The sequence below is a fragment of the Hydra vulgaris genome, chromosome 09, assembly GCF_038396675.1.
Source record: "Hydra vulgaris chromosome 09, alternate assembly HydraT2T_AEP".
NCBI lineage: Eukaryota > Metazoa > Cnidaria > Hydrozoa > Anthoathecata > Hydridae > Hydra > Hydra vulgaris.
Window position 1 is genome coordinate 876042 of NC_088928.1, and position 13959 is coordinate 890000.

The window sequence follows — 13959 nt, forward strand, 5'->3', positions numbered from 1 at the left end:
CTGAATTTGAGAAAAGCGTTGCAGATTCCTGATTGTTTGTGGAAAAAAGCACTTACTACATTGAGTCACAATTTAAAGAAAAAAGAATAGCGAGAAAAATAACGAATGTTCAGTAATGAACATGTGGATGAACCTATACAATTTGTTGAAACACAGTACAAAGTTAATTTTTCAACACAATAATAGACGTAGTCAAAGTCAACACTGAATGTCGATTCAAACCGCTTAATTAATATTTTGATCTATTTAGTTTCATGATATCAATTATTTGAAATTTTTGCCATGAGAGGACCTGCTCAAGCATTGTAATGACTTAGGTAAATACTTCGGGAAGGAGAAAACATAGATCTCTTCGAACTTTATGAAGAACTGCAAATTTTAAAATCCACTTTTAAAGTTTATATTTTAAATCTACTTTTAATATCCACAAATATAAATGATGCCAAGCAACTTATGCAGTACCTTTTAGAAAATATATATCCAAATCTTTACATAACATTCAGAATATTGCTCATAATTATAGCAAGTACAGCTTCTGCTGAAAGAAGTTTCTTAAAATTAAAACTGATTAAGACCTAATTAAAAAGCACCAAAGACTATATGCATTATCCATTGAGCCAAGAAAGACTATATGCATTATCCATTTTGTCCATTGAAGTTTAAATAACTGCTGGTGTTAGTTATGAAAAGATTCAGTGAGGTCAAAAAAGATTCAGTGAGGTCACAAGTCGAAAGTTTTCCTTTTTTAATTTTCATTTTTTGTATAACTTTTGTTATTAATTCATATGTTAATAATAAAATTATTAGGTAAAACTACTCCTAAATTTTAATATAATTTATAATAAAAATTATCATTTAAATATTAAGAACTCATAAGTGTGAATACTTATACAGTACAATCTCTTTAATTCAAATTTTATGGGGAAAAATTAGAGTTAGAGATTTTTGAATTATAGAAAGTTAACTTTTCAAAAAATATTCTCGTCAAAGTAACAAATAGAAATGCAACAAACAAACAAATAGTGATTCTTAGGCCTAAATGCAACATATATTATGTGTTTTAAACTTCAACATTTTCAAAAAAATGTAAGTAATTATAGTTTGCTTCGTTCAAACTTAGTCTTGAAGCATCTTTGAACTTGGTTTTTATAGCATCCTGTCTGGAAACCTCTGAAATCATGTCTTTATTTGATGATTTGTTGAAAATACAAACATCAAAATCTATATCTAATAACTCGTAGGGCGTGAAGTTAAAATCTGTATCAAATTTTGCTTTTAACAATTCAAGACCATCTTTTAAGTTTTCTTTACTCCTCTGCATCTAAGCCATAAAAAGGATCGTTATTATCATTATATGCATTTCTACTGCTTCTTATAATATGCTTGATTTCTTGAAACAATTTATAAAAAGCTGGTCTGGAATTCCATGCTTTTATTAGCATAAACATAGCAGTTAATATAGAAAACTTAAGTGTCTTGTTCTCTTTTTTTCAAGGCAGCAATCTGCTTTTTCACTGCAAATGAGCAATACTTTGCTATAAGAGATTGGATAATTCCTAGATCCATAGGTTGAGAAATTGAGATTGTATTCGGTGAAAGAAAGATAAGTTCCACCCAATCAATTTTCTGGACGTTAGGATGGGCAGTACAATTATCTATAATAAAAGCAAATTTTTTTTTTGAAAACTAAACTTTAGGTCAATTTCTTTAATTCACTCCTCAAATAATTCTTCCAACATTCAACTTTTTGGTTGGGCCTGATAGCGATAAGGAATATTTTTTACACTTTTTGAAAATCTATGAGCAACATTTAAAGTCTTTCTCCTCTAACATTACCTGCAGCCATCTCAGGCAGGAAAAATTTACTATACTTGCCTCTAGAGGCAATTTTACGATGGGGGAGGGGTGTGGAGGACGACCCCAAAAAAGGTGATTTGCAAGTTATAGTCAATTTTTTAAGGATAGTTGGCTAGTTGGGTATTTGACACATTTCAGTCAGGTGAGGTTTAGTTTTGAGGACCTTTTTTTTTTAGCAACTCAGTTTATTTGGAGAATCAGCAGTGCTTGCCTCCTGTGCATTTTTCATTTTTCAAATGTAAACTTTTGTTAGGCAAACACTTGTAGAATAGGCCAAATTCATTGGGATTAAAAATACTTTAAAGTGAGTATCGAGAGAGAATTGTAGGCAGTGTGGTTTTGAGCATCGAAGCGATCATTTTCTCATTAAACAACTTTGCCTCCCCAAAAATGCTTTTGAAAGATATACCATCCCTACAAAAAAAAATTTATAATCGCTTAGACATAACTTGTACGTATGTTTGAATGTAACTTCGATGTCTTTGCAAGTTTCCAGATTGTCAAATGTCAAATTCTTGGAAATATTTATTTTGTTTTCTTAACACAATTAAAGAAAAAAATATGTAAAATAATCATTGTTAAGTCATTAATCATAAAAATCGGATAAAATAAAATAAGAAATTAATTTACTTTTCCTTAAATTTGTCTAGCTACCCATCCAAAGCTTGCAAATTTTTTAAGCTTAACTCTTTCGCATAATATAAAGCCTTTTCTTTTACCAGCAAACCATTAATTGGGACATTATTAGCTTTCATTTGTTTGAAGCATTTATAGCTGTTGATGTAATAATAAGTATCAACTTTACCCCTTTAGTTTTCTTTTATCAACTTTAACCCCTCACAAAAAACGTCAAAGATTTTTTTTTTATACTTTTTCCAGGTTGAAAGAGTGTTTGGAATATCAAAGATATTTGAAACTTTTTTGTTTGCTTTTCCTTTCTCCAATTCCAGTAGAGCTTTGTATTTCAGCTATAAATTTTTTTCTTTATGCAGTCTTTTTGATGCCATGATTATTTTTAAATAGCAGAAAATTCACGCTAATCGTTTTTCAAAAACTCAAAACAATTGAAATTTGAAAAAAGAGTTAGTTTAACAAACTTTTTACACATCAGAAATTAAAAAAGTTCGATTCACAATAAGAATCTTAGTAACGGATCTGAAAAATCCATTCAAATTGTGGAGGTTTTCAAATTATAGAGAGTCAAATTATAGAAAGTTAAATGTAAGAGTTTCTTAAGCGTGTATCACGGTGACATTTAATCGAATTATAGAGGTTTTCCAATTAAGAAAACTTGAATTAGAGAGATTGTACTTTATCAAAATTAAGTGTAAAATAATTATGTTTAAAATAATTAACAATAACAGTTCTGAATTGTGTTTATAACTTTCAATAGAATATAGTGCTGAATAAAAATTCAAGCCAGAAGATTAGGGCAAATCAAGGTTTGTATTTATTATTATTATTTTTTCTACTTAAAAGGGCCTCACAAAGATAATTTCACTAATGTCCACAACTTGCCTAGCGCTACTGCTGTACTATGTCTTATTTCAACTTTTTTTCTTAACTCAGACATAAAAATACTTTATTATTCTAAATAATTACTTACTCCTCAAAAGTTTTCTTTTAACAATTCTGAGACTTCTTTTTCTTCTTGAAAATAAAATTAAAACAACAACAATGACAATCAAAAGTACAACTCCTGAAGTACTACCAATTATGACAGGGGAATCTAAAATAAAATCAATCTGTGCATACCTATGCTTCTTTATGCATATATGCATCAGAAATAAAACAATAATGCAATTCAAAACCATCTAAATTATTTTATGGCGGAAGTGTACAAGAACTTACAACATCTAACAATTTATCTCTCTTTCTCTATATGTAAATTATACATCATTTGTATAATTTACATATTCATTTGTATAATTAACAATTCTTTTTTCTAAAATAAAATTTTAGAAAAAAGAATTGTATAAAATAAAATTTTGGAAAAAAGAATTTTACAATAAATTGACTGAAACAGGTAAATATTCAGCAAAATTTATATCAGAGTTTTAGGCAGAAATAAATTATGAATCAAATAGTCAGCCATGTACACATCCATTCAACAAAAATTAAAAAACAAGTAAGTTGCTTAAAAAAAAATGCAAACTACAGAATGAGTAATAAATAAAAAGAAAACTATTTACTATTAGTAACTTTTTCTGCGGTGGCTGAAACAAAAGATAACAAATAAATTTAGATAAAATAAGATAAAAATATAGTTTAATTTAAACCATTTTAATTTAAAAAATTAAATTTTTGTTTATTGCATACAGATGCTAACATTACTAATAATACCAAAATAATTTTAATAGTTTCCCCTAATTCCTGTGTTATATGATTTTAATAAACATTCTCAAAAAGTTGTATTGCATGCCAATCACCAACCATATATTTACACTTAAAAAAAAACATTGTTCAGCATGTAAAAAAAATATGTATATAAAGAATTATAACAAAGCTTAATAAAAGATGAAAGTTCTTCTTTGGTTTGCGATTTCAAGAAATCTTAAACAAAGTGGAATGGACTATTTGTTGATTCTTAAACAAGAAGTTGAAATGGATGGCAGAAATGCTGATAATATCTATGAGCAACAAAATAACTAAAAACCTGGATTAGATATTCCAGAAAAAAATAAATTTCAATGCGCACAAAAATGATTAAACAATTGACCAAAAGTTTTATGACTTTTATGATTATTAAATGCGACAATAGCATTGTTTACAAATGTCTGTAAGTGTAACCATCTTAAGCATATGCTGCGTTTGCAAGCAGTATATGGAACAAATGTGTATAATAAATCTATAAAAATGAGAAAACTTTTTACCTTTATTTTAATAAATAGAAAACTCTTTTGCCTTTTTTTTTTTTTTATAGCTATAAATATTGTTATAATTATTATAGATATATACTATAGTAAAATCTTTACTATAAATACTGCTATAAATACAGCAATATTGAAAATTATTCAAAATTTATTATGGGACGTCTTTTATTCCCCAAAATGAAACTGATGAACTATCAAAGATATGCGTTTAGGAGAAAAACAAACCTAACTATAAATCTTTTATAAGCTCTAGGTATGAGGAAAAGGTTTGCATGTTGATTTTTTTGCTCTTAAAGCAATTTTAATAGGTTTGGTAAACACCTGAATTCTATGGGTCCGGAAAGCTAGGATATATATATATAAGGAAAAAGTATAGAAAAGCTCAGTGTAGAATAGACTTACAAAGAACCAAAGAATTACGAAGAATTTTTACGGGTTAGATCAGCTAGTTTAATATTAATAATCCAAACTCAAATTAAAGTTTAAGAGCTTTAATGCTTTTGATTTACTTTTATGAAGGTTTAGGTTTGAATTCTCAAACTATGCTTGAACAAATAAACTTACATTAGCAGAAATATATAGATATATATATATATATATAAAACTTACGATAAATAGAAAGAGTGCATTTTGAACCTAAATCAAAATATAAACATAAAAATTAAACGTTTCATAAAACAAAAAATATAACTTTTTTTAAAAAAGATATAAAGGTTTGTGATTATATACAAAAAGATGATCAAATAACTCATTAAATTACATTTAGAAAAGTTAGTATATTTACATATATATATATATATATATATATATATATATATATATATATATATATATATATATATATATATATATATATATATATGTAAATATATATATATATTCATATATATATGTACGTATATATGTATATACATGTACGTATATATATATATATATATATATATATATATATATATATATATATATATATATATATATATATATATATATATCTATATATATATATATATATATATATATATATATATATATATATATATATATATATATATATATATATATTAAAGATTTACTGCTAATACCATATTTAAATTACCATAGCATATTTAAATGTGCATATGAATATTTTTTAAATATCTTTACTTCCAACAAAGCTGCAACCAACCACTATTAGAACAGGAAGTTACTGGAAGAGAAGAGATGAAATTTATAAGGCAAGATAATGATTAACAGGCAACTTAAAAGTATGCAAATTAAATGAATAAAGACACACGATTAAAGGAAATTCCCAAGAACTGATGTTTGAGGAAAAAATCTAAATAAGAATTTTTGGAGCTTTTGGGAACAGTTACAGTAAAAGAATAAGACTTAATTGAATGAGTAACATGAGAATGAATTTTAGTAGATGGAACAAGAGAGGCTAGCTCTTTGGAGCAGCGCTAGTTATAGTATTTATAGAAAAAAGAAATAGAAGCAACATTATGAGAATGTGGCAATGGTTGAAGGTTAGTTGCAAGAGCAGGTCTAACTATGTTTAAAATGCGTTTTTGCACCTTGTATAAAAGAGAAAGGGGATCATTTAAAGATCCACTCCAGATAAGGCAACAGTATTCCATACAAGGATGGAATAGAGAAATGTAGAGATAAATAATAGAATCCAGAGTAGAAAAGTGACAAGCCTGATAAAGAGATGCAACATTAGAAGATAATAATTTTGAAATGGATTTGACAAGTGGTTGACAAGAAAAATCGGAAGTAAGAGTTAATCCTAGAAGACAAAGGGTAGATAACTCATTGAGTACATTACCGTTTATAAATAAATAAAGATCTAGATTATTGTGGTAACAATTTGCTAAAATAAATTTAGTTTTATCTGAGTTAAAGTTCACCAGCCACTGAGAGCCCCATGCTGTAGCAGAAGTGAGATCCTTTTTAAGCTCTAATTCCTCTTTCATGTAAACAAAGAGTGTTAACTTCTTCTCTAGACAATAAATAGTAGTATCAATGACAAAAAATGCAATGATGTGAGAACTTCTAGGAGATTGTTAAGGATAACGATCAAGGATAAAACTTTGAGGAACCCTTGAATTTATAGGAAATGATGAAGAGTGGTATCCATTGAGGACAACTTTTTCACAACAATAGATAAGGAAAGATTAAATAATCTTAAACATGTTACCTTATACACTGTAAGAAGAAAGCTTATGGGGTTAACTTTATCAAAGGCTATAGAAATTTAGTAAGCAAAAGCCTTAACTCTCCACATCTATCTGATGCACAATAAAACCTTTCAGTTATTAGCATTAATAAATCAGCAATAGGACAAGAAGATCAAAATCCATACTGATGATCAAAAAATATGTTTACAGATTCAAGATGATTTATTTGGTGTTTGTTAATAGACTCAAAAAACCTTATTTATAATAGGAAGAAGATTAATGGGATGGTAGTTAAAGTCAGATTGTTCTCCAGAATTTTTGAAAATAGGGAAAAAAAAATGCTGCTTTCCAGCTTTTGAAAGTATAGATGACTACTGCAGAGAACACTTTTGCAAGACTATAACAGGTATGTTGCCTGGACCACAAGCTGTAATTGATACTGATGTGGACATTGGTGGAGGAACGACGGATTTTGAAATTTCAAAATATTTTGAATTTCTATTTTTTATTTGAAAACATAATTTAGTGTGTGAGAATTTTTATTTGAGAATATAATTTAGTGTGTGCTCAATATATACCAATAACTAACTTTAATTTTGGATCATGAACCTTGGATGACCACTAATGAAAAAGCTGCTATTTGACTAAAACAAGTCGAATTGTAGCTTTTAAAAAATCTGCTGGGCGATTTGTTCACACCAAACTAAAATTAGAGCATAAAGCAGCAATGCAAATTCCTGATCATATTTCCAATCATGAGCATTTTAAAAACAAACTAATTGCAATTTCCTCTCAAATTGGTCTTTTGTATGGCTTTACCTTTGAGTATAATCTATAAGAGATGATGATTATCATGGATCACTGTGAAGCTACAGGTGTCATCTTGCATACACAACATAGATTTGTATTTAAAAAATTGTGCATGGCTAAATAAAAGGCAACAATAAGTCAAATTAATACCGAATACATCAAATTGGAAAGATGTAGTTGGTCTTAATTTTGGACAAACAGATAAAAAAGAGAAAACAGAAGTTGTAAAAAATATCTACTAAAAAATTATAACAAATGTCCATTTGAATCATTATTATATCAGTGAAACCATAGTTTTACAATGTAACAGTGTGTTCAATGTTACAGTTGAATCAAGTATTACTGGATGCCAGTATTAAAAATTCCTCCCTCAACTTTGAATGAACCATTATGTGATTCACATCCTTATGGTTAGGGTCAAACTCTCTCTCAACCTCTTGGTGTAGTTGAGGCAATTTACAAATCATTCGAATTCTTTTATTTTTAATTAGCATGATTTTATCAGCATATTATGTCCGAATAAGAGCCTTAGATGTTATAATTTTATTTGCGTCAGATTTGACACAAAAGACACTATTATCACTTTCAACAACTTTTCCTTGAAGGTAAAATATTTATGGCCATAATGGTTGCAGTGTTTTTGGCATTTTCGATGTCAACAACACTGCAACCATTAATAAGTTATTTACAGCAATTTTTGTTAATGTAAAATCTTTATTTGTTTTCCCTAGGATATGTCACAGAGACATTAATGGGAATAAGTTGTAACATTTGTAAGGATGTCATTAAAGATCAAGTTATAATGCATAAATTATATAAAGATTATGAGATTTTGTAATGGAACTTCAGAATTGTATTACTACTTTTACTAAAGTATACAAATATTGAAAGTTCTAAAGAATAAATAAAATAAGAAAAACAATATATACTAAAAAAGTCAAACATTTAAAATTCTTACCAAACAATACCAAATAATTAACAAAACAAATAACAACCTTCGAAGCCATCATCACATTGACAAACTTTTAACTTTTCTTTTGTTAATACACAAACGCCATTCATACATCCACAAGTATCCATCAATGAGGTGTTTCCTTACAAAAAAAAAATTGGCTCAAGTCGAAAAAAATCAAAAAAGTCTTATTATTTTTATTATTCTGTTATCATAAAAGTTATCATTATTTTTGTTATCATATTTAATTCTTATAACCAAATTAACATACTTTCACTGCAAAAAGGTCCTTCCCATTGACCAAAACAATCACATTTGTATGATTTATGATAGTCAATACAACTGATTGTATGGCTTGCCATACATTCATTAGAAATACAATCATCAACACCTATATAATGCAAATCGTTTATTCATTAGAATGGTATGCATAATATATATATACATATATATGTATATATATATGTAAATGTATATATACATATATATATATATATACATATATATATATATATATATATATATATATATATATATATATATATATATATATATATATATATATATATATATATACATTTACATATATATATACATATACATACATATATATATATATATATATATATATATATATATATATATATATATATATATATATATATATATATATATATATACATTTACATATATATATACATATACATACATATATATATATATATATATATATATATATATATATATATATATATATATATATATATATATATATACATTTACATATATATATACATATATATATATATATATATATATATATATATATATATATATATATATATATATATATATATATATATATATATATATATATATATATATATATATATATATATATATATATATAAATATACATGTATATATATATATATATATATATATATATATATATATATATATATTAGGGTGATTTTAAAACAACTTTTATTTGAAATGTCTGCTGGCACTCCTAGAATGTGTTATGTATAACAATAATGCTGGAATTAAAAATTTTTTATTAAAAAATATTTTGCGGAATTGCTACGGTCACTCGAACTTAAAATAAGTCCCTAATAATATCAACAAAAAAAAAGTTTTTTAAAAGTATGTCATGTTGGATCTCAAATGAAGCAAAATTATATAAAACTTTCAAAAATATGAATCATTTTATAATTAAATTATTATTTTAGATTTTAGTGAATAGACAAAGACTAAAAACAAACTCTGATCTAAAACAAACCCCAATTTCAATTAATGACAAGGCTAAACCAAAACTCCTCTAATGAAAATGTATTCAATTGCTCTAAATGAATATTTGAAGTTGCCCTTAAAAAAGTGGTTATGAAAATTTTGAACTAAAATTTGACCCTGAAATAAAGAATACAAAAATACAAAATAGAACTAGAAATGTAATTTGGTTCAACCCCCCCCCCCCTCCCTTCCTATAAGCAAAAATGTTTCCACAATCATAGAAAAAGTGTTTTTAAAATTGGTCGATAAGCATTACCTGTCCTCTAATAAATTACATAAAATTTTAAATAGAAATACAATTAAAGTTAGTTGCACAAAAAATATAGAAAGGCTTATAAAAGGTCACAATAATGCTTTGTTAAACAAAATATAAATTCTAAATGAAGAAACTACAGAAAGTTGTAATTGTAAACAAAAAAATAATTGTCCAATGAATGGAAGTTGTTTATCAAAATATGTGGTATATAAATGTGTTGTTTTCTCTAAGTATGTACCTGATAAACAATATATTGGCATAATAGAGGATGAATGGAAAAAACGTTTTACCAATCATAAGCAATCCTTTAAAAATTAAAAGACACCATGCTGTCAAAATATATATGGGAATTAAAGGATAAAAATATTGATGACTTTATACTGAATTGGCCTATCCTTAAAACAGAATCTGCATTTAACAATATTTCCAAAATATGTATTTTTTTGGAAATATTGTTATTTCCAAAAAAATACATTTTTTGGAAATAACAATATTTCCAAAAAAATTGCCCAGAGGTGGGATTAAACCACGGATTCTTTGTTTCTGAGGCAAGTGCGCTGCCGCTGCGCCACGGCTGCTCATGAAAATTTTATGTTTTAAATATGTATTTTTCACTGGAACCAAATGGTACTATTTATAAAAAAAATTTTTACTAAATACCCTTTTATTACCAACATTCTTCTCAATCAAAACCAAATTAAGAAATTTTCATTTGATTATATATTTAATAAATATTAATTTTATCTTTTATTATTATTGTATTTTTTATATTACTGTGTTTATAAAACGATTATTACTTTTATTTTATTCTGTCTTTTTTAACTACTAGTATTACTATTATCATTAAATTATTTTCGTTTTAGAAGCCTAATTAATATTATTTATAATGATAGTGATAGTTATTTCATTGTAGTAATACTTTTATGGTTATTGTCATAATATTTGCAAATGTTAGTTTATTTTAATAATTTTATAAGTCATAATTATAAACTTTACTATAATTATTTTTACCATAGTTTTTATCATTAGCAACAATTTTTTGTAAAGTTATCATATTTTCGTTACTGTTTGTAATATTTTTTTATTCATATTATTATTATTATTATTATTTTCATTATATTATTATTGCAATTATTAATATTAACTTATTTATAAGTGCCTTATTTTTTTTCCGTCTTTTTTTTTTTCTATATATTTTATTTTAGGTTCTTTCTATGTATTATTTATAGTTTGTTTGTTTTTTGTACTTTTTTTTTTAAGTGTCAATTAAAATGCAGATGGGACCGATCTGCATTTGGGCATCATGAAAACAAATGTCCATGCAATGTATAATTGGAGCAAGTAAAAACTTTAAAAATAGAACCTAAAAAATTTGAATGAAAAGTTTATGAATCAATTGAAATTCAGTATAACAAATGCGGACCTAAAAACAGAGGTATGCATTTAGGTAATGATTAGTACATAAAAACGCAATTCTGAACTCCATATTTTTTATACTTGCATAAGCAAAAAGAAACCCATTTAAACCAAACTATTGAAAAGTGACGCTACCTTTTATTTAAGTGACGTTAGCTTGTAATTAAGTATAACTAATTGTTTGTAAATAAAATGATGTAATTAAAAATTAAAAAAGCTAATAGATTACAGAGTTGAAATAGAGATTAGCATTAGACATAATCTATTTACACTAATTTCTTGCAAAAATAAACCAATAATAAAAAGGTGTTTCCTTTTTAACAGAATTACTCTTTTAATAAAGATGAAAAAAATGAAAGTTTTTCATGAAATGAAAGAAAACAGTTAAATATAGCAGCTGCACAAAAAGGTGAAAACCAAGGAGGTGAATGAGCATTGAGTTGAAACCGACAAGAGTTATTCATAATATAAGTTATTCATTTATTTTATGAAAATATGTTAGTAATTATAACTAATTATGATTACTAACATATTTTACATAATTGACAAAAAGATTAAAGATAAAACAATAGGAGATATTTGCTTATTAATTTTATATTTGGTATGGTGTCTTTATGCTTTCAAACAGTTAGCTAAATGGTTGGGAATAGAGTAAATAAAGATTGTTAAATATTATTATCATAAATTGAATCTATACTTAGATTCAATATATATATATATATATATATATATATATATATATATATATATGTATATATATATATATATATATATATATATATATATATATATATATATATATATATATATATATATATATATTTATATATATATATATATATATATATATATATAATATATATGTTTCCTGCCTCATAGATCAATAGAAGATAATGGTCTCAATTTCTGGTCTTTGTTTTGAAGATAACTACGCCAATTTATTTTTTATTTATTAAACCATAAAATATATAAATATACAATAATATATTATAAACTCATATAATTAAGGTTAGGTGTCACTCATATAGTTAAAAACTAGTCAATGGATTGACACTTAAAAAAAAAAAGTACAAAAAACAAACAAACTATAAATAATACATAGAAAGAACCTAAAATAAAATATATAGAAAAAAAAAAAGACGGAAAAAAAATAAGGCACTTATAAATAAGTTAATATTAATAATTGCAATAATAATATAATGAAAATAATAATAATAATAATAATATGAATAAAAAAATATTACAAACAGTAACGAAAATATGATAACTTTACAAAAAATTGTTGCTAATGATAAAAACTATGGTAAAAATAATTATAGTAAAGTTTATAATTATGACTTATAAAATTATTAAAATAAACTAACATTTGCAAATATTATGACAATAACCATAAAAGTATTACTACAATGAAATTACTATCACTATCATTATAAATAATATTAATTAGGCTTCTAAAACGAAAATAATTTAATGATAATAGTAATACTAGTAGTTAAAAAAGACAGAATAAAATAAAAGTAATAATCGTTTTATAAACACAGTAATATAAAAAATACAATAATAATAAAAGATAAAATTAATATTTATTAAATATATAATCAAATGAAAATTTCTTAATTTGGTTTTGATTGGTAAGAATGTTGGTAATAAAAGGGTATTTAGTAAAATTTTTTTTTATAAATAGTACCATTTGGTTCCAGTGAAAAATACATATTTAAAACATAAAATTTTCATGAGCAGCCGTGGCGCAGCGGCAGCGCACTTGCCTCAGAAACAAAGGATCCGTGGTTTAATCCCACCTCTGGGCAAGTTTTGCAACTTCGGTTAGGAAGTAGGCGTGAACTTCCAACTAAATGCTCATCCGTGGTGCTCTGGGATAAGGCCGTAAGGACTTCTTGGGGAATCTAAATACAATTGAAATAAGAAAAAAAAAAAAAAAATAGAGTTGAGGTTGGGTAATTTTCCAGGCCAGGGACATTCCCATTATCAATCCCATTTTCACATAACCAACTGCTTACAAGTTATGCCTGGTTACATGATGCTCAATCATGCTGAAATTTGTGAGCATTTGTGATGTTCAAGAATATTTTAAGTTTTTCTTGAAGTATTCCATTGAAAATGTGGCTATTTATTGAAGTGTTAGTATGCAAATTTCATAAGCCTTCATTTTTGATCGATGGTAATGGCATTCCATATCATGATTTGCAAAGTGAGTGTCAAACGCTTTTAGAAAGAATTTTTAACCTAGTTGTTCAATTAATAATTCGTTGCTAAATATTACAGCATGCAAATCTTCTGCTAACCAGCCCATTTGTTTCTGACAAAAGACCATACATTTTTTCT

General features: G+C 25.5%; 1 protein-coding gene across 1 annotated transcript in view; it reads right to left on the bottom strand.

Annotated features, from left to right (window-relative positions):
• Nucleotides 1-13959, bottom strand: part of LOC100202155 (neurogenic locus notch homolog protein 1) — a 104187-nt gene that overhangs the window by 6403 nt on the left and 83825 nt on the right. The window contains exons 23-27 of the mRNA XM_065804442.1: nt 8923-9042; nt 8695-8793; nt 5340-5366; nt 4050-4073; nt 3464-3586 (exon numbers count right to left, since the gene is read on the bottom strand). Of these exons, the coding sequence (XP_065660514.1) occupies nt 3464-3586; nt 4050-4073; nt 5340-5366; nt 8695-8793; nt 8923-9042 (393 nt within the window). The remainder of the gene's footprint in view (nt 1-3463; nt 3587-4049; nt 4074-5339; nt 5367-8694; nt 8794-8922; nt 9043-13959) is intronic.